The sequence below is a fragment of the Oncorhynchus kisutch genome, linkage group LG18 (genome assembly GCF_002021735.2).
Source record: "Oncorhynchus kisutch isolate 150728-3 linkage group LG18, Okis_V2, whole genome shotgun sequence".
Classification (NCBI taxonomy): domain Eukaryota; kingdom Metazoa; phylum Chordata; class Actinopteri; order Salmoniformes; family Salmonidae; genus Oncorhynchus; species Oncorhynchus kisutch.
This window is the reverse complement of record NC_034191.2, coordinates 8,033,669-8,054,245: the sequence shown is the minus strand read 5'-3', so window position 1 is coordinate 8,054,245 and position 20,577 is coordinate 8,033,669. Positions and strand designations below refer to the sequence as shown.

General features: G+C 45.3%; 1 protein-coding gene across 1 annotated transcript in view; it reads left to right on the top strand.

The window, feature by feature from the left end:
• Positions 1 to 13,998, top strand: part of LOC109909507 (probable G-protein coupled receptor 149) — a 23,490-nt gene extending 9,492 nt beyond the window's left edge. Inside the window, exon 4 of the mRNA XM_031796316.1 lies at positions 12,129 to 13,998. Coding sequence (XP_031652176.1) covers positions 12,129 to 12,746 — 618 coding nt within the window. The 3' untranslated portion in view covers positions 12,747 to 13,998. The remainder of the gene's footprint in view (positions 1 to 12,128) is intronic.
• Positions 13,999 to 20,577: the final 6,579 nt, after the last annotated feature.

Sequence of the window (20,577 nt, the reverse complement as noted above, 5' to 3'; positions counted from 1 at the left end):
CACCTGTACCCTATTCCCAAAAAACTGATTTGAGCATTAAGACCTGCAGTGTGAACGAGGCTGACCAATGTGTCCCCTGCTATCTAGCCATCATATGATTAAGTGATAACGCCCGAGAAGCCGGTGTTTGTGGGATATATTGGTATATTATCACTTTTATACAACGGGATTGTTTAACCAATCAGAATTCAGGATTAGACCCGTTGTATAATATTGATTATCCTCCTTTTTTCTGCTTTATTCTCACTTGCAAACAAGTGAACAATCAAGACCAATCATCAATTAACAGCGGCTATAGTGATATTGCCAACAGTAACTAAAACGTTTGTAATTCAGGGCCAATTCTAAGGAACTGCCCCATACAACAGATGGACTTTTCATCTCTCTAGGCTACTTGTGAGTTTACACACATTACGTTAGGCAGAAAGGACCCATAGCCTCTGTACGGAGCGCACCTGTCGTCGCTGGCAAGCCTGATGGCTTTCTAATTGGTCATTTAAAAAGCTCACAGATGGTACAGAGTCACTTAAATGTCCCGTTGTAGCGGTTCGTTGTTGGAACATTCAGCAGCTTCACTTGAAAACAAGCCATATGAGTGAGTGAGTAAGAGAGAGAGAGAGAGAGAGAGAGAGAGAGAGAGAGAGAGAGAGAGAGAGAGAGAGAGAGAGAGAGAGTGTGTGTCGGTGTGTGTGTGTCGGTGTGTGTGTGTGTGTGTGTGTGTGTGAGAGAGAGAGAGAGAGGTGGACTTGTGTTTGCATTGAAGTGCCAGTCATTGTAGAGAGTCACATTACAGTCGCAGTGATGTTATTGGCTGTTCTTTTAACCACAGCAACCCAGATTCATGTCAGTTATCAAAGCGTAGATCGATGGCCAGAATCATTTCAGTGAATTATCCCTGACATTACGCCCCACCAACCCATTAAAATGATGACAACAGGAGATAGGCCTACAGCTAAATGACAACAGGAGATAGGCCTACAGCTAAATGACAACAGGAGATAGGCCTACAGCTAAATGACAACAGGAGATAGGCCTACAGCTAAATGACAACAGGAGATAGGCCTACAGTTAAATGACAGGAGATAGGCCTACAGCTAAATGACAGGAGATAGGCCTACAGCTAAATGACAACAGGAGATAGACCTACAGTTAAATGACAGGAGATAGACCTACAGCTAAATGACAACAGGAGATAGACCTACAGCTAAATGACAACAGGAGATAGGCCTACAGCTAAATGACAACAGGAGATAGGCCTACAGTTAAATGACAGGAGATAGGCCTACAGCTAAATGACAGGAGATAGACCTACAGCTAAATGACAACAGGAGATAGGCCTACAGCTAAATGACAACAGGAGATAGACCTACAGTTAAATGACAACAGGAGATAGGCCTACAGCTAAATGACAACAGGAGATAGGCCTACAGTTAAATGACAACAGGAGATAGACCTACAGCTAAATGACAACAGGAGATAGGCCTACAGCTAAATGACAGGAGATAGGCCTACAGCTAAATGACAACAGGAGATAGACCTACAGCTAAATGACAGGAGATAGACCTACAGCTAAATGACTCTATGCTGTTTTGCTCTCCTTCCTGTCTTAGTTAACCATTTACCTCAGAATAGTAGGATTGTGCGTTGTATTTGACAGTCGTGGTTTTAGGAATACTCGTGTTATTCAGATATAACCCTGTGATTCTAGTCTAATTTCTCAGGATAGGCATTACCTTCCATGAAATCTATGAACTCTTTGTGAACTTTGAAAAAGTCTGTCTATTTAGATTCAGTTCTGTAGACTGTTTTTTAAGACTGTTTCCAGACCTGATGTGAATAACGACAGTGGAAGAAGGTGTGAGGGAGGTTTGGCTGTGCGTGAATACGGTATACAGCTGGATGTAGGCAATAAAGTCGCTCCACTGCTGAAGGAAAGGGTTTAGAAAACAAAGGAGCGAACGATGAGAAGAGACAGAGCCCTTTTTGAGACCACACACTCAGTCCCCTATGGCAAATACACACATTCACACTCAGTCCCCTATCTCAAAGACACACATTCACACTCAGTCCCCTATCTCAAATACACACATTCACACTCAGTCCCCTATCTCAAAGACACACATTCACACTCAGTCCCTTATCTCAAATACACACATTCACACTCAGTCCCCTATCTCAAAGACACACATTCACACTCAAACACTGTGGGTTTGCGTGTGTGTGTGTATTGTACTCTGAGTATTGTCCTGGTAATGGGTTCCTGACTGAATTTTATTTATTTATTTATTTCACCTTTATTTAACCAGGTAGGCAAGTTGAGAACAAGTTCTCATTTACAATTGCGACCTGGCCAAGATAAAGCAAAGCAGTTCGACACATACAACGACACAGAGTTACACATGGAGTAAAACAAACATACAGTCAATAATGCAGTATAAACAAGTCTATATACAATGTGAGCAAATGAGGTGAGAAGGGAGGTAAAGGCAAAAAAGGCCATGATGGCAAAGTAAATACAATATAGCAAGTAAAACACTGGAATGGTAGTTTTGCAATGGAAGAATGTGCAAAGTAGAAATAAAAATAATGGGGTGCAAAGGAGCAAAATAAATCTTTGGGAAAGAGGTAGTTGTTTGGGCTAAATTATAGGTGGGCTATGTACAGGTGCAGTAATCTGTGAGCTGCTCTGACAGTTGGTGCTTAAAGCTAGTGAGGGAGATAAGTGTTTCCAGTTTCAGAGATTTTTGTAGTTCGTTCCAGTAATTGGCAGCAGAGAACTGGAAGGAGAGGCGGCCAAAGAAAGAATTGGTTTTGGGGGTGACTAGAGAGATATACCTGCTGGAGCGTGTGCTACAGGTGGGAGATGCTATGGTGACCAGCGAGCTGAGATAAGGGGGGACTTTACCTAGCAGGGTCTTGTAGATGACATGGAGCCAGTGGGTTTGGCGACGAGTATGAAGCGAGGGCCAGCCAACGAGAGCGTACAGGTCGCAATGGTGGGTAGTATATGGGGCTTTGGTGACAAAACGGATTGCACTGTGATAGACTGCATCCAATTTGTTGAGTAGGGTATTGGAGGCTATTTTGTAAATGACATCGCCAAAGTTGAGGATTGGTAGGATGGTCAGTTTTACAAGGGTATGTTTGGCAGCATGAGTGAAGGATGCTTTGTTGCGAAATAGGAAGCCATTTCTAGATTTAACTTTGGATTGGAGATGTTTGATATGGGTCTGGAAGGAGAGTTTACAGTCTAACCAGACACCTAAGTATTTGTAGTTGTCCACGTATTCTAAGTCAGAGCCGTCCAGAGTAGTGATGTTGGACAGGCGGGTAGGTGCAGGTAGCGATCGGTTGAAGAGCATGCATTTAGTTTTACTTGTATTTAAGAGCAATTGGAGGCCACGGAAGGAGAGTTGTATGAATGATATTGAGCAGACAGCCAGGAGAAGTCAGACTGAATGATATCGAGCTGACAGCCAGAAGTCAGACTGAATGATATTGAGCTGACAGCCAGAAGTCAGACTGAATGATATTGAGTTGACATCCAGGAGAAGTCAGACTGAATGATATTGAGCTGACAGCCAGGAGAAGTCAGACTGAATGATATTGAGTTGACATCCAGGAGAAGTCAGACTGAATGATATTGAGTTGACATCCAGGAGAAGTCAGACTGAATGATATTGAGATGACAGCCAGAAGTCAGACTGAATGATATTGAGTTGACATCCAGGAGAAGTCAGACTGAATGATATTGAGATGACAGCCAGAAGTGAGACTGAATGATATTGAGATGACAGCCAGGAGAAGTCAGAGAACATACTGTATCCTACACAATCTACTTTCTACTTTGCAACATGCTGTACCCTACGCTTTCTACTTTCTACTTTACAACATACTGCACCCTACACTTTCTACTTTACAACATACTGCACCCTACACTTTCTACTTTACAACATACTGCACCCTACACTTTCTACTTTACAACATACTGCACCCTACACTTTCTACTTTACAACATACTGCACCCTACACTTTCTACTTTACAACATACTGCACCCTACACGTTCTACTTTACAACATACTGCACCCTACACTTCCTACTTTACAACATACTGCACCCTACACTTCCTACTTTACAACATACTGCACCCTACACTTTCTACTTTACAACATACTGCACCCTACACTTCCTACTTTACAACATACTGCACCCTACACTTCCTACTTTACAACATACTGCACCCTACACTTCCTACTTTACAACATACTGCACCCTACACTTTCTACTTTACAACATACTATACCCTTCACTTTCTACTTTACAACAGATGTACCATTCATTTTCTATTTCACAACATACTGCACCCTACACTTTCTACTTTACAACATACTGCACCCTACACTTCCTACTTTACAACATACTATACCCTTCACTTTCTACTTTACAACAGATGTACCATTCATTTTCTATTTCACAACATACTGTACCCTACACTTTCTACTTTAAAACATACTGTATTCTACACTTTACACTGCTCCAGATTGCAGCCATCCAGCCACAGGTGTCAGCTGTTCTGAGCGATTCTGCTTTCGGGTAGTAGGGAACTCTCAGGAGGTTGGGACCAGGCTTTCCACACACATGTACACACCCTCCGACGAACCATCAAAAACAGGCAAAGTATCATTACAGGACTAAGATTGAATCCTACTATGCCTGGCTTTGACACTCATCGGATGTGGCAGGGCTTGCAAACTATCAAGAAGTACAACGGGGAACCCAGCCGTGAGCTGCATAGTGACACGAGCCTGCTAGACGAGACAAAATGTCTTCTAAAGGCTGGCCATGGCTCACATCAACACCAGACACCCTGGACCCACTCCAATTCGCATACCACCCCAACAGATCCACAATCCCAACAGATGATGCAATCTCTAGTGTACTCCACACTGCCCTTTCCCACCTGGACAAAAGGAACACCTACGTGAGAATGCTGTTAATTGAATACAGCTCAGTTTTCAACACCATAGTGCCCTCCAAGCTCATCACTAAGCTAAGGACCCTGGGACTGAACACCTCCCTCTGCAACTAGATCATGGACTTCCTGACTGGCAGCCTCCAGGTGGTGAAGGTAGGCAACAACACATGCGCCCACACTGACCCTCAACATGGGGGATTGTCAGGGGTGCATGCTTAGTCCCTTCCTGTACTCCCTGTTCACCCATGACCGCACGACTCCAAAAGGGACTGTAGTGAAATGGATTGAGAGCTTTGAGTTCCTCTGTGTCTCCATCACTAAGGAACTATCGTGGTCCAAACACACCAACACAGTCGTGAATAGTGCATGCCAACTCCTCTTCCCACTCAGGAGGCTGAAAATGTTTGGGATGGGCCCTCAGATCCTCAAAAAGTTCTACAGCTGCACCATTGAGAGCATCTTGACTGGCATCAACTTCTTGGCATCGAACCATAAGGTGCTTGAAAGGGTAATGCATACCGCCCAGTACATCACTGGAGCCAAGCTCCCTGCCAACCTGGACCTCTATACCAGGCGGTGTCAGATGAAGGCCCTAGAATCAAATCAAAGTTTATTTGTCATGTGCGCTGAATACAACAGATGTAGACCTTACAGTGAAATGCTTACTTACAGGCTCTAACCAACAGTGCAAAAAAGGTATTAGGTGAACAGTAGGTAAGTAAAGAAATAAAACAACAGTAAAAAGACAGGCTATATACAGTAGAGAGGCTATATACAGTAGAGGGGCTATATACAGTAGAGAGGCTATATACAGTAGAGAGGCTATATACAGTAGAGAGGCTATATACAGTAGTGAGGCTATATACAGTAGAGGGGCTATATACAGTAGAGAGTCTATATACAGTAGTGAGGCTATATACAGTAGAGAGGCTATATACAGTAGAGAGGCTATATACAGTAGAGAGGCTTTATACAGTAGAGAGGCTATATACAGTAGAGAGGCTATATACAGTAGAGAGGCTTTATACAGTAGAGAGGCTATATACAGTAGAGAGGCTATATACAGTAGTGAGGCTATATACAGTAGAGAGGCTATATACAGTAGAGAGGCTATATACAGTAGAGAGGCTATATACAGTAGAGAGGCTATATACAGTAGAGAGGCTATATACAGTAGAGAGACTATAAAAGTAGCAAGGCTACATACAGACACCGGTTAGTCAGGCTGATTGAGGTAGTATGTACATGTAGATATGGTTAAAGTGACTATGCATATATGATGAACAGAGAGTAGCAGTAGTGTAAAAGATGGGTTGGCGGGTTGCGGGACACAATGCAGATAGCCCGGTTAGCCAATGTGCGGGAGCACTAGTTGATCGGGCCAATTGAGGTAGTATGTACATGGATGTGTAGTTAAAGTGACTATGCATATAAGATAAACAGAGAGGAGCAGCCGTGTAAAAGAGGGGTTGGGAGGGGGGCACACAATGCAAATAGTCCCGGTAGCCATTTGGTTACCTGTTCAGGAGTCTTATGGCTTGGGGGTAAAAACTGTTGAGAAGCCTTTTTGTCCTAGACTTGGCACTTCGGTACCGCTTGCCATGCGGTAGTAGAGAGAACAGTTTATGGTTGGGGTGGCTGGGGTCTTTGAAAATTTTTAGGGCCTTCCTCTGACACTGCCTGGTGTAGAGGTCCTGGATGGCAGGCAGCTTAGCCCCAGTGATGTACTGGGCCGTACGCACTACCCTCTGTAGTGCCTTGCGGTCAGAGGCTGAGCAATTGCCGTACCAGGCAGTGATGCAACCGTCATGCTCTCGATGTTGCAGCTGTAGAACCTTTTGATGATCTCAGGACCCATGCCAAATCTTTTTAGTTTCCTGAGGGGGAGTAGGCTTTGTCGTGCCCTCTTCACGACTGTCTTGGTGTGTTTGGACCATTCTAGTTTGTTGTTGATATGGACACCAAGGAACTTGAAGCTCTGAACCTGCTCCACTACAGCCCCGTCGATGATAATGGGGGCGTGCTCAGTCCTCCTTTTCCTGTAGTCCACAATCATCTCCTTAGTCTTGGTTACATTGAGGGATAGGTTGTTATTCTGGCACCACCCGGCCAGGTCTCTGACCTCCTCCCTATTGGCTGTCTCGTCATTGTCGGTGATCAGGCCTACCACTGTTGTGTCGTTTGCAAACTTAATGATGGTGTTGGAGTCGTGTCTGGCCATGCAGTCATAGGTGAACAGAGAGTACAGGAGTGGACTGAGCACGCACCCCTGGGAAGCTCCAGTGTTCAGGATGGCAGATGTGTTGCTACCTACCCTCACCACCTGGGGGCGGCCCATCAGGAAATCCAGGATCAAGTTGCAGAGGGAGGTGTTGAGTCCCAGGATCCTTAGCTTAGTGATTTGAGGGTACTATGGTGTTGAATGCTGAGCTGTATTCAATGAATTGCATTCTCACATAAGTGTTCCTTTTGTCCAGGTGGGAAAGGACAGTGTGGAGTGCAACAGAGATTGCATCATCTGTGGATCTTCCACACTCTTTCATTCTCTTCACATATGCTGCTGCTGCTACTGCTGCTGCTGCTAGTCTCTTGATTATCTATCCTGATTGCCTGATCACTTTTACCCCTACCTACAAGAACATATTACCTAAATTCAGTGACGTTCGGAGACGTTTAAGATGAGAGAGGAAGATTTTTGTTTTGTGAACATGGCCTTATTTCTATTACAGGATATTGGATGACTGTCATTCATATTCCATTCACCTAGTTCAATGTAACATCGATAGGTTTAGGCTACTGCATGATACTCTAATTTTCCCTATACCCATCATGGAGGTTGCTATAATTGCTATGAATGAAACCCATCGGGAAGTTGCTACAATCTAGCCTATAAACGTTTACAACGTAGGTGCACACGTTGAAGGAAATTTTATCAGTCAAACTGACAGACAGTGACACATTCAATACCGCCTTGCACACTCTTGCCTGCATCTAGCTGATCTAGGGTGTCATCATTAGTCCAACAGTTGCAAACGAGAGTTTCTCTTGGACAAATTCAGGTATGTTTATCTCTGTTTCATTCCGTTTGCTTCCTTTTAAGAAATGTTTTTTCAAGAAAATCGGCGGAATGAATCACACGCAGACGCAGTTCACTTTCATAGCAGCCACATACAAACAGCATGATCATTTTGCTCCTTGTAGAATTCCTTCTCACGTCTACGTGCTCTTCTTCACCTTTTCCCTTTGTTTGTGGACTTCAGTGAACACTACATCAGCTGCCTGTGACCAGGAGAAAAAACCTTTTCAAGCCTTCATATCATAACCTCTAACTGCTACACACAGCCTACATCATTGTCACCATATTAACTAATGTCATAGCTAGTCAACATCGATATTAGAACTAATGTGTTGGTAAACCCGCTATAATCATTACAGTGTCCAAGCAGTTTAGCAGGTACACCCGCGGGCTCCAGAGGCAATAAATTAATAAAACCAACTGATAATTCATAATTATTAAAACCAAAATCTACCTCAACTTGGAAGAGTTCCAGTGTCGGCTAGCCGTAGCCTGCTGGCTAACATAGCATCCCTTTCTGTTGGTTAGCCGTAGCCAGCTGGCTAACATAGCATCCCTTTCTGTTGGCTAGCCATAGCCAGCTGGCTAACATAGCATCCCTTTCTGTTGGTTAGCCGTAGCCAGCTGGCTAACATAGCATCCCTTTCTGTTGGCTAGCCATAGCCAGCTGGCTAACATAGCATCCCTTTCTGTTGGTTAGCCGTAGCCAGCTGGCTAACGGCTACTTTCTGTTTGGAGCCGGGTGTTTGAGCTAAAAAACTAGATAGCTGTATTCACTTTATTTTTAAAGAAATTAATATGTTAAAAACTGTTCTACTATTGTCTAACTCTTTGAGTCAACTACTCACTACATGTTATAGACTGCGGTGCTAGCTAGCTGTAGCTTATGCTTTCAGTACTAGATTCATTCTCTGATCCTTTGATTGGGTGGACAACATGTCAGTTCATGAGCTCTGATAGGTTGGAAGACGTCCACTGGAAGTTGTCATAATTACTGTGCAACTCAATATTAGGAAGGCGTTATAAACGCATTGTACTCCAGGCACACACCATATTCCACACACACACACACAAATTGGCTGCTTTCTACAACGCTGTTGTGCTGTGGATTAGGAAATGCCTTGGGTGTAAACACCAAGGAGTGTGTTTTGGCACTTAGTTTACATCCTGTTTATAGTATTTGTGTGTGTGTGTGTGTGTGTGTGTGCGTACTGAATGATCATCCGCGAGTAGACCCATGTAACATTTCTGGAAACACATTAGGAACAGAAGGTTGCGTGCTCCACAGATGAAAACAGAGGTCAGGGTTGTGTTGTTGTTGTGTCCTGTTTTCATCCACTACGCCACTGCTACAAGCCTCAAGCCTCTAGTTTTTTCCAGACATTAAGGAGGAAGACATTGTTTGGCCTTTCAGTGACTCTACCCACTGTGTTAATAAAGACAGGGTGACACTAGCTTTCACTATCACTCTCTATCTCTGGGCAATGTTAAGGACATTCTAGAAACACCACAGACCAGTTTAGACCAGATGTTGGAAACATGTCTTCTTGGGGCCATGGAGAGATGTGTGAATTGATGTTGTCTTCATATCTCTCTCTCTCTCTCTCTCTCTCTCTCTCTCTCTCTCTCTCTCTCTCTCTCTCTCTCTCTCTCTCTCCTCTCTCTCTCTCTCTCTCCTCTCTCTCTCTCTCTCTCTCTCTTCTCTCTCTCTCTCTCTCTCTCTCTCTCTCTCTCTCTCTCTCTCTCTCTCTCTCTCTCTCTCTCTCTCTCTCTCTCTCTCTCTCTCTTCTCTCTCTCTCTCTCTCTCTCTCTCTCTCGATTCCACTGAAGGGGCCTTATTGGCATGGGAAACATGTGTTAACATTGCCAAAGCAAGTGAGGTAGATAATATACAAAATATACTTCTCTCTCTCATTCTCCCTCTCTCTGCCTACCCCTATGTCTCCCCTCTCTCCCTCTCCCCTCCTGCTCTCCCTCCCCCCTCCTGCTCTCCCTCCCTGTTGCTCCGCTGATGGGCTTGGTGCATTATTTGATTCGACTGGCACAGTGTGTTTTCCTCCCAGCGTGACTGTGAGGCACGGCAGACATATTGACTCCTCAATGCTTTAGTTTTCTCGAATGTGGGATAGAGAGAAAGAGAGACAATGGGAGACAGAGGGTAAGACAGATAAGAGGGAGAAAGGAAATAGAGGGGGTTGAAGATGGAGAGAATGACAGGGTGGGTAAGATCCTTATGCCTCAGTCAGAGGAAGTCAGATCACCAGATCACCATGTCTTAACTAATTCACTCATCTTAGTCAAGCTCAATGCAACCAGTTAGACAACCTGCCACTCCCTTAACCGTTACTCACACTCTCTCGCGCTATGCCTCTCTCACGCTATGCCTCTCTCACTCGTTATGCCTCTCTCACTCTCTTTCTCACGCTCTCACACTCTCAATTAAAGGGCTTTATTGGCATGGAAAACATATTTTTACATCGGCAGAGCAAATGAAATAGTTAATAAACAAAAGTGAAATAAACAATACAAACTAAACAGGAAACATTACATTCACAACAGGTCCTGGAATAGAGACATTACAAATGTCATATATATATATATACAGTGTTGTAATGATGTACAAATGGTTAAAGTACAAAAGGGAAAATAAATAAACATAAATATGGGTTGTATTTACAATTGTGTTTGTTCTTCACTGGTTCACTGCCCTTTTCTTGTGGCAACAGGTCACAAATCTTGCTGCTGTGATGTCACACTGTGGTATTTCACCCAGTAGATATGGGAGTTTATCAAAATTGGGTTTGTTTTCGAAATCTTTGTGGATCTGTGTAATCTGAGGGAAATATGTGTCTCTAATATGGTCATACATTTGGCAGGACGTTAGGAAGTGCAGCTCAGTTTCCACCTCATGTTGTGGGCAGTGAGCACATAGCCTGTCTTCTCTTGAGTGCCAAGTCGGCCTTTCTCAATAGCAAGGCTACGGTCACTGAGTCTGTACTTTTTCAACGCTTTCCTTCATTTTGGGTCAGTTTCTCTTTTCTTTCTCTTCGAATGAAATCTGTGTTTACATACAAGTACATCAACATTAAAGCGACATGACAAAATGCTAAATATTACATTATTGAAAATAGTATTGTAATTTAAAAGAGGGACCCTTCGTTAATGAAAGGAATAATGGATTGAGAACATCCATTTACAGATCACCCATTCTATTACCACGAGCTATGCTAGCACCTAGCTGAGTGATGCAGATCACCCATTCTATTACCACGAGCTATGCTAGCACCTAGCTTAGTGATGCAGATCACCCATTCTATTACCACGAGCTATGCTAGCACCTAGCTGAGTGATGCAGATCACCCATTCTATTACCACGAGCTATGCTAGCACCTAGCTGAGTGATGCAGATCACCCATTCTATTACCACGAGCTATGCTAGCACCTAGCTGAGTGATGCAGATCACCCATTCTATTACCACGAGCTATGCTAGCACCTAGCTGAGTGATGCAGATCACCCATTCTATTACCACGAGCTATGCTAGCACCTAGCTTAGTGATGCAGATCACCCATTCTATTACCACGAGCTATGCTAGCACCTAGCTTAGTGATGCAGGGGAGCTTGAAATGAGAGAAAATATATTATACCCTGTGCTCTAATCCCACCTGCACACACACACACACACACACACACACACACTCTTCCAAGGCCCTCGATCTCAATGGGACCTCAGGGGAAGGGACTCACAGCTTGGTGGGCCCACACATTCATCAGGCTGCCCTGTTACATTTCATAGACATATTGTGTAACTGGAGCTCATGTCATTGAGAGGTTTCTCAACAAAGATAAAGGCCTTTTAAGAACTACTACCATTTCCAGCTCATAACAGTGAGTGCATGTCAATTGAATTTTTTTATTTTCAGCATCACAAATGATCTGTATTTATTTAGTCTCTTTGATCTGTATATAATTGGAAATGTACGTTGAGATATTTCTGTATATGCCCTTGATTAAATGTATAGTTGTTGCTCCACTAGATTTGGACTTTAGTCTGTGTTCGTCTTCTGTCCTTACAGAGATCTGGGGGAGGTCTGGCCCTCCCTCTGTGTGCCTTCCAGGGCACCGTCTCCCTGCATGCCCCCACAGGGAAGACCCTCTCCCTCTCCACCTACGAGGTCAGCAGCGATGGCCTCACCATCTCCCCCCACGCCACCAAGAAGGTGGAGGTCTACCGCTCAAAGTCTGTAGGCCACGAGCCCAGTGCAGACGACCCCACCACCGGGGGCCCGGCCGGGGGAGTGGGGACCGAGGTGGAGGTGGCAATGCGGGACACCAATGTGAAGATCCACCTGGAGGTGTTGGAGATCTGTGACAACGAGGAGGCCACGGACAGCGTGTCCATCATCTCTAACATCAGCCAGTCGTCCACCCACGCCCGCTCCCCGTCGCTGCGCTATTCTCGGAAGGAGAACCGCTTTGTCTCCTGTGACCTGGGGGAGACAGCCTCCTACTCACTGCTCATCCCCAACAGTGGCAACCCCGAGGTGGACAACATCAACATCAACATCCCTGACACGGTGGAGGCCCACCGGCAGAACAGTCGCAGGCAGAAACAGGAGACGGGAGGCTACCGCGAGGAGATACAGCTGCTCAACGAAGCCTACAGGAAGCAGGAAGAGGACAGAGAAGACTGATACACACAGGAAGCAGGAAGTGGACAGAGAAGTCTGATACATACACAGGAAGCAGTAAGAGACAGCGAAGACTGATAAACACACAGGAAGCAGGAAGTGGACAGATAAGACTGATAGACACAGGAAGCAGGAAGTGGACAGAGAAGTCTGATACATACACAGGAAGCAGGAAGAGACAGAGAAGGCTGATAAACACACAGGAAGCAGGAAGTGGACAGAGAAGTCTGATACACACAGGAAGACAATGAGTGGACATAGAATACCGATGAGCACACAAAGGATGGACAGACTGGGAATGCATAACTATATATTTTAAGTATGTATTTTGACTAAACATTAGCTGCCACTGCCTAAGACTGCTGGGACACTTATCCTGTGTCCATTCTGTGATCTAGAGGTCCATTATGTATAGATGTGATGAGGTGAGGTGGAGAGAAGTGGATGCAGGAATAAGGGATGAGATGAGGTGGAGAGAAGGTGATGCTGCAGGACTAAGGGATGAGATGGAGAGAAGGTGATGCTGCAGGACTAAGGGATGAGATTTAGAGAAGGTGATGCTGCAGGACTAAGGGATGAGGTGGAGAGAAGGTGATGCTGCAGGACTAAGGGATGAGATGGAGAGAAGGTGATGCTGCAGGACTAAGGGATGAGGTGAGGTATAGAGAAGGTAAAGCTGCAGGACTAAGGGATGAGATGGAGAGAAGGTGATGCTGCAGGACTAAGGGATGAGATTTAGAGAAGGTGATGCTGCAGGACTAAGGGATGAGGTGGAGAGAAGGTGATGCTGCAGGACTAAGGGATGAGATTTAGAGAAGGTGATGCTGCAGGACTAAGGGATGAGGTGGAGAGAAGGTGATGCTGCAGGACTAAAGGTTAGCAGCACAATAAAAGAGTGAAGACTGAAAGGGAGTGCAGAGAGAAAGGATGGAGAGAAGATTACCCATGTTAGTATTCCTTCCAGGGTCTCCAACATATGGCTGCCAATGGGTATGGCCCTCACCAATAAGTAAACATGGAGACTACCAGCCCCTGTGTCTGAGTCATCCCACTGTGTGTGTGTTACATACAGATCAGTGTGTCTGTACTCGTAATATAATCTGCTGAAAGCCTGGACTCAGAATAGATCATTTACCATACTGTTCATTCTGCTGCTGTGAGACAAAACTATCATTTTATGTAAATCAGTCTGAAGAGAGAAATAGAAGATGCGAGAGAGAGAGAGAGGTAGAGAGAGAGGTAAGAGAGAGAGAGAGAGGTAGAGAGAGGGAGAGAGAGAGAGAGAGAGAGTAGTAGAGAGAGAGAGAGAGAGAGAGAGAGAGTAGAGAGGAGAGAGGTAGAGAGAGAGAGGTTAGAGAGAGAGAGAGAGAGAGAGAGGAGAGAGAGGTAGAGAGAGAGAGGTAGAGAGAGAGATGAGAGAGAGAGGTAGAGAGAGAGAGGTAGGAGAGAGAGAGAGAGGTTAGAGAGAAGAGAGTAGAGAGTAGAGAGAGAGAGAGAGAGAGAGGTAGAGAGAGAGGTAGAGAGAGAGAGAGTAGAGAGAGAGAGAGAGAGAGAGGTAGAGAGAGAGAGAGGTAGAGAGAGAGAGGTAGAGAGAGAGAGGTAGAGAGAGAGAGAATATACAACAGTATTTTTTTCTGCCTCATGAACATTCCACTAATAATTTCCCTGAACGACAGTGTGAATATTTTACCACTGATGGAGGCACCAAGTGAATGTGCGTTTTTCCCCGAGTCACTTAGAGCTGTTCTCCTCTCAGTTCACTGCCTCTCCAATCACACGGAGTGACCCAGGCCCTTCCGCTATGCTTCGTACATATGCTTAAAACTAGACGGTAATAGAATATCTATTGGTGATTCACTACGGTTCTAAATATTCACCAGGATGACTATGAACTAAAAGATGGAGTTATATTAGTTATAGTCTGTTTCACTGCTTTGTATGCACACACAGGCACACACACCCGCACGTACGCAAACACACATCAACAAGGTACATTACACCCTACCTCCAGGTCACGCAGTAATGGATGTATTCTATTTGATGTTTCATAACGGACGTGTTGTGTTTTATCTGTGCTGTGTGTCTTTCAGCAGAGAAAAGCTTTGTCACGTGTGACATAATGTTCTGTCCTTCATATGAGTATGTGCTCATTACATATTTATACTAGAAAATTGCCTCAAACACTGTAAAATGCATTAACATCCAGACTGCTTCAAGGCAACAACAACAAAAGCAAGTTAGAGAAAAGAGGCTTACAGAATCATATGGCTTATGAATCATATGGCTTATGAATCATATGGCTTATGAATCATATGGCTTATGAATCATATGACTTATGAATCATATGGTGTATGAATCATATGTATTATGAATCATATGACGTTTGAATCATATGGCTTTTGAATCATATGGCTTATGAATCATATGGCTTATGAATCATATGACTTATGAATCATATGGTGTATGAATCATATGGCTTTTGAATCATATGGCTTTTGAATCATATGGCTTATGAATCATATGGCTTTTGAATCATATGGCTTTTGAATCATATGGCTTATGAATCTTATGGTGTATGAATCATATGTATTATGAATCATATGACGTTTGAATCATATGACTTATGAATCATATGGCTTATGAATCATATGGCTTTTGAATCATATGGCTTATGAATCATATGACTTATGAATCATATGACTTATTCATAATATGGTATATGAATCATAACCAGTGTGTCCCAGTAGATGAGTTGACCTCTGAATAGAGAGCATTTCAGTGTTTTCGAATTGACCAACCCTTTCAACACAGCAGTACCACATCTCTTCAGCCAAGCAGAATGGAAATAAACTCAACATTGTCTTATTTATTCATTCATGCGAATACACGGTTTTGAAAGCCCACATTTTTTGATGTTTTTCTTCTTTTTAATTGGAGAACATTGAGGAAGGATGCATGGCTCACCACTGAGGAGGCTAGCATTGATGTTTGTTTACCTACAGTGGGGCAAAACAATATTTAGTCAGCCACCAATTGTGCAAGTTCTCCCACTTAAAAAGATGAGAGAGGCCTGTAATTTTCATCATAGGTCCACTTCAACTATGACAGACAAAATGAGGAGAAAAAAAATCCAGAAAATCACATTGTACGGCTTTTAACTGAATTTATTCGCAAATTATGGTGGTCCTCTCGCCCATGTACCCCCCCATCCCCATCCCCATCCTCTCGCCCATGTACACCCCCATCCCCCATCCCCGTCCTCTCACCCATGTACCGCCCCATCCCTGTCCTCTCGCCCATGTACCACCCCATCCCCATCCCGTCCTCTCGCCCATGTACCATGTGCCCCCCCATCCCCGTCCTCTCGCCCATGTACCCCCCATCCCCCATCCCTGTCCTCTCGCCCCTGTACCCCCCATCCCCCACCCCAGTCCTCTCACCCATGTACCCCCCCATCCCCCATCCCCGTCCTCTCACCCATGTACCCCCCCATCCCCGTCCTCTCGCCCATGTACCACCCCATCCCCCATCCCATCCTCTCACCCATGTACCCCCCCATCCCAGTCCTCTCACCCATGTACCCCCCATCCCCGTCCTCTCACCCATGTACCCCCCCCATCCCCGTCCTCTCGCCCATGTACCACCCCATCCCCCATCCCATCCTCTCACCCATGTACCCCCCCATCCCTGTCCTCTCACCCATGTACCCCCCCATCCCCGTCCTCTCGCCCATGTACCCCCCCATCCCCGTCCTCTCACCCATGTACCCCCCCCATCCCCGTCCTCTCACCCATGTACCCCCCCATCCCCCATCCCCGTCCTCTCGCCCCTGTACCCCCCCCATCCCCGTCCTCTCACCCATGTACCCCCCATCCCCGTCCTCTCGCCCCTGTACCCCCCCATCCCCGTCCTCTCACCCATGTACCCCCCATCCCCCATCCCCGTCCTCTCACCCATGTACCCCCCCATCCCCCATCCCCGTCCTCTCGCCCATCTACCCCCCATCCCCCATCCCTGTCCTCTCGCCCATCTACCCCCCATCCCCGTCCTCTCGCCCATCTACCCCCAATCCCTGTCCTCTCGCCCATCTACCCCCCATCCCCCATCCCCGTCCTCTCTCCCATGTACCCCCCCATAGGAAGTGTCCTGGGGTAGGAACTGAAGAGCATAGGAAGTGTCCTGGGGTAGGAACTGAAGAGCATAGGAAGTGTCCTGGGGTAGGAACTGAAGACCATAGGAAGTGTCCTGGGGTAGGAACTGAAGAGCATAGGAAGTGTCCTGGGGTAGGAACTGAAGACCATAGGAAGTGTCCTGGGGTAGGAACTGAAGACCATAGGAAGTGTCCTGGGGTAGGAACTGAAGAGCATAGGAAGTGTCCTGGGGTAGGAACTGAAGACCATAGGAAGTGTCCTGGGGTAGGAACTGAAGACCATAGGAAGTGTCCTGGGGTAGGAACTGAAGACCATAGGAAGTGTCCTGGGGTAGGAACTGAAGACCATAGGAAGTGTCCTGGGAAAGGAACTGAAGACCATAGGAAGTGTCCTGGGGTAGGAACTGAAGACCATAGGAAGTGTCCTGGGGTAGGAACTGAAGAGCATAGAATGTGTCCTGGGGTAGGAACTGAAGAGCATAGGAAGTGTCCTGGGGTAGGAACTGAAGAGCATAGAAAGTGTCCTGGGGTAGGAACTGAAGAGCATAGGAAGTGTCCTGGGGTAGGAACTGAAGACCATAGGAAGTGTCCTGGGGAAGGAACTGAAGACCATAGGAAGTGTCCTGGGGTAGGAACTGAAGACCATAGGAAGTGTCCTGGGGTAGGAACTGAAGAGCATAGAAAGTGTCCTGGGGTAGGAACTGAAGAGCATAGGAAGTGTCCTGGGGTAGGAACTGAAGAGCATAGGAAGTTTCCTGGGGTAGGAACTGAGTGTTGAATGTCCTCTTTAACCAGTAGGTGACACATCCCTAATCTGTCCTGAAGCCACTTCATTTATTTATTTAAATGTTTATTTAACCCTTATTTTACCAGGTTTAGTTGACTGAGAACACATTCTAATTTACGGAGAGGAAGGGGGGGGGGATGATTAGGTGGCCATGATGGTATGAGGGATAGATCTTCCTATTAACAAAATGTAATTACACTCTTGTAACTTGATGAATAAAATCTGAAATAGTGCCAACCAAATATAAAGAGTTACACCTACTACCACTACCGCATGAATGTTAAAACAGCATGCTTTTCCTCACCTCTGGGTTAAGTCATTCAGCATGGGGGGGTCAAAGGTTGTTGGTTGCCAGGTAACACCGGGAGGCCTAAGGAGAGTTAAAGTGCAAGGAAGCACAGATGGGGAGGATAGAGGGTGGGGAAATCAATTCAACCTAAAGCAACTCTCCCTCTCAATCTCTCTAACTCGATTTCTCTGGCCTTCTATCTCCTCATTCTCTCCTCTCCCCTCCCCTCCCCTCCCCTCTCTTTCCTCTCTCCCCTCTTTCTGACTCATTCCCTGTCTCGCACGTTTCAAATAGTGGTAAAGTTGAGACTAAAGGCACTAGCAGATGGACAGACGTCTGTGTTTTCCTCCGTCACCTCAACGCCAGAGGGAACCTCTGATTCAAAACCCAGACACATTGTGAATCTTTCACATCGTCTCCCAGAAAAATGTTCACAGACGGAGTAGATTTCAGTCACAACTGATTAGTGACGGATTTTAAAAGGTAGAATATCTAGCCGATACCGTTCGGCCATCACTCATTCATATAATTTTAAAAATGTATCACTAGCCACTTTAAACAATGCCCTACATTACTCATCTCATATGTATATACTGTACTCTATACCATCTATTGCATCTTGCCTATGCCGTTCTGTACCATTACTCATTCATATATCTTTATGTACATATTCTTTATCCCTTTACACTTGTGTGTATAAGGTAGTAGTTTTGGAATTGTTAGGTTAGATTACTCGTTGGTTATTACTGCATTGTCGGAACTAGAAGCACAAGCATTTCGCTACGCTCGCATTAACATCTGCTAACCATGTGTGTGTGACAAATAAAAATGGATTTGATTTGATTTCTAGGAAGTGAAACATCCTCACGAGATTGGAGACTTACATTAAATACACACAGAAGGCTGAATCATGGTCAAAACAGAATAACCCCAACAATAATCACCTTTAAATTGACACTGATATCAGTTATTCATTTGACTGAATAGCAGTTTCGCCCTTTGACCTAATGCATTCTGAGGTCATTCCTGTTCATTGATTGGCTGGATGAAACGCTGGACCACACAGAGTAGGAGTTGAGGACGACCTCCATAGTGATGGACGAGGTGTAGACGGACTGACGGACGGTAAAACATTACAGAAGCAGGAGGAGGAGAGTCACAGACTCCTGTATTATTACTGAGACTCCTTCAGGAGGAGGAGAGTCACAGACTCCTGTATTATTACTGAGACTCCTTCAGGAGGAGGAGAGTCACAGACTCCTGTATTATTACTGAGACTCCTTCAGGAGGAGGAGAGTCACAGACTCCTGTATTATTACTGAGACTCCTTCAGGAGGAGGAGAGTCACAGACTCCTGTATTATTACTGAGACTCCTTCAGGAGGAGGAGAGTCACAGACTCCTGTATTATTACTGAGACTCCTTCAGGAGGAGGAGAGTCACAGACTCCTGTATTATTACTGAGACTCCTTCAGGAGGAGGAGAGTCACAGACTCCTGTATTATTACTGAGACTCCTTCAGGAGGAGGAGAGTCACAGACTCCTGTATTATTACTGAGACTCCTTCAGGAGGAGAGTCACAGACTCCTGTATTATTACTGAGACTCCTTCAGGAGGAGGAGAGTCACAGACTCCTGTATTATTACTGAGACTCCTTCAGGAGGAGGAGAGTCACAGACTCCTGTACTATTACTGAGACTCCTTCAGGAGGAGGAGAGTCACAGACTCCTGTATTATTACTGAGACTCCTTCAGGAGGAGGAGAGTCACAGACTCCTGTATTATTACTGAGACTCCTTCAGGAGGAGGAGAGTCACAGACTCCTGTATTATTACTGAGACTCCTTCAGGAGGAGAGTCACAGACTCCTGTATTATTACTGAGACTCCTTCAGGAGGAGGAGAGTCACAGACTCCTGTATTATTACTGAGACTCCTTCAGGAGGAGGAGAGTCACAGACTCCTGTATTATTACTGAGACTCCTTCAGGAGGAGGAGAGTCACAGACTCCTGTATTATTACTGAGACTCCTTCAGGAGGAGGAGAGTCACAGACTCCTGTATTATTACTGAGACTCCTTCAGGAGGAGGAGAGTCACAGACTCCTGTATTATTACTGAGACTCCTTCAGGAGGAGAGTCACAGACTCCTGTATTATTACTGAGACTCCTTCAGGAGGAGGAGAGTCACAGACTCCTGTATTATTACTGAGACTCCTTCAGGAGGAGGAGAGTCACAGACTCCTGTATTATTACTGAGACTCCTTCAGGAGGAGAGTCACAAACTCCTGTATTATTACTGAGACTCCTTCAGGAGGAGATTCACAGACTCCTGTATTATTACTGAGACTCATTCAGGAGGAGGAGAGTCACAGACTCCTGTATTATTACTGAGACTCCTTCAGGAGGAGGAGAGTCACAGACTCCTGTATTATTACTGAGACTCCTTCAGGAGGAGGAGAGTCACAGACTCCTGTATTATTACTGAGACTCCTTCAGGAGGAGAGTCACAAACTCCTGTATTATTACTGAGACTCCTTCAGGAGGAGATTCACAGACTCCTGTATTATTACTGAGACTCATTCAGGAGGAGGAGAGTCACAGACTCCTGTAT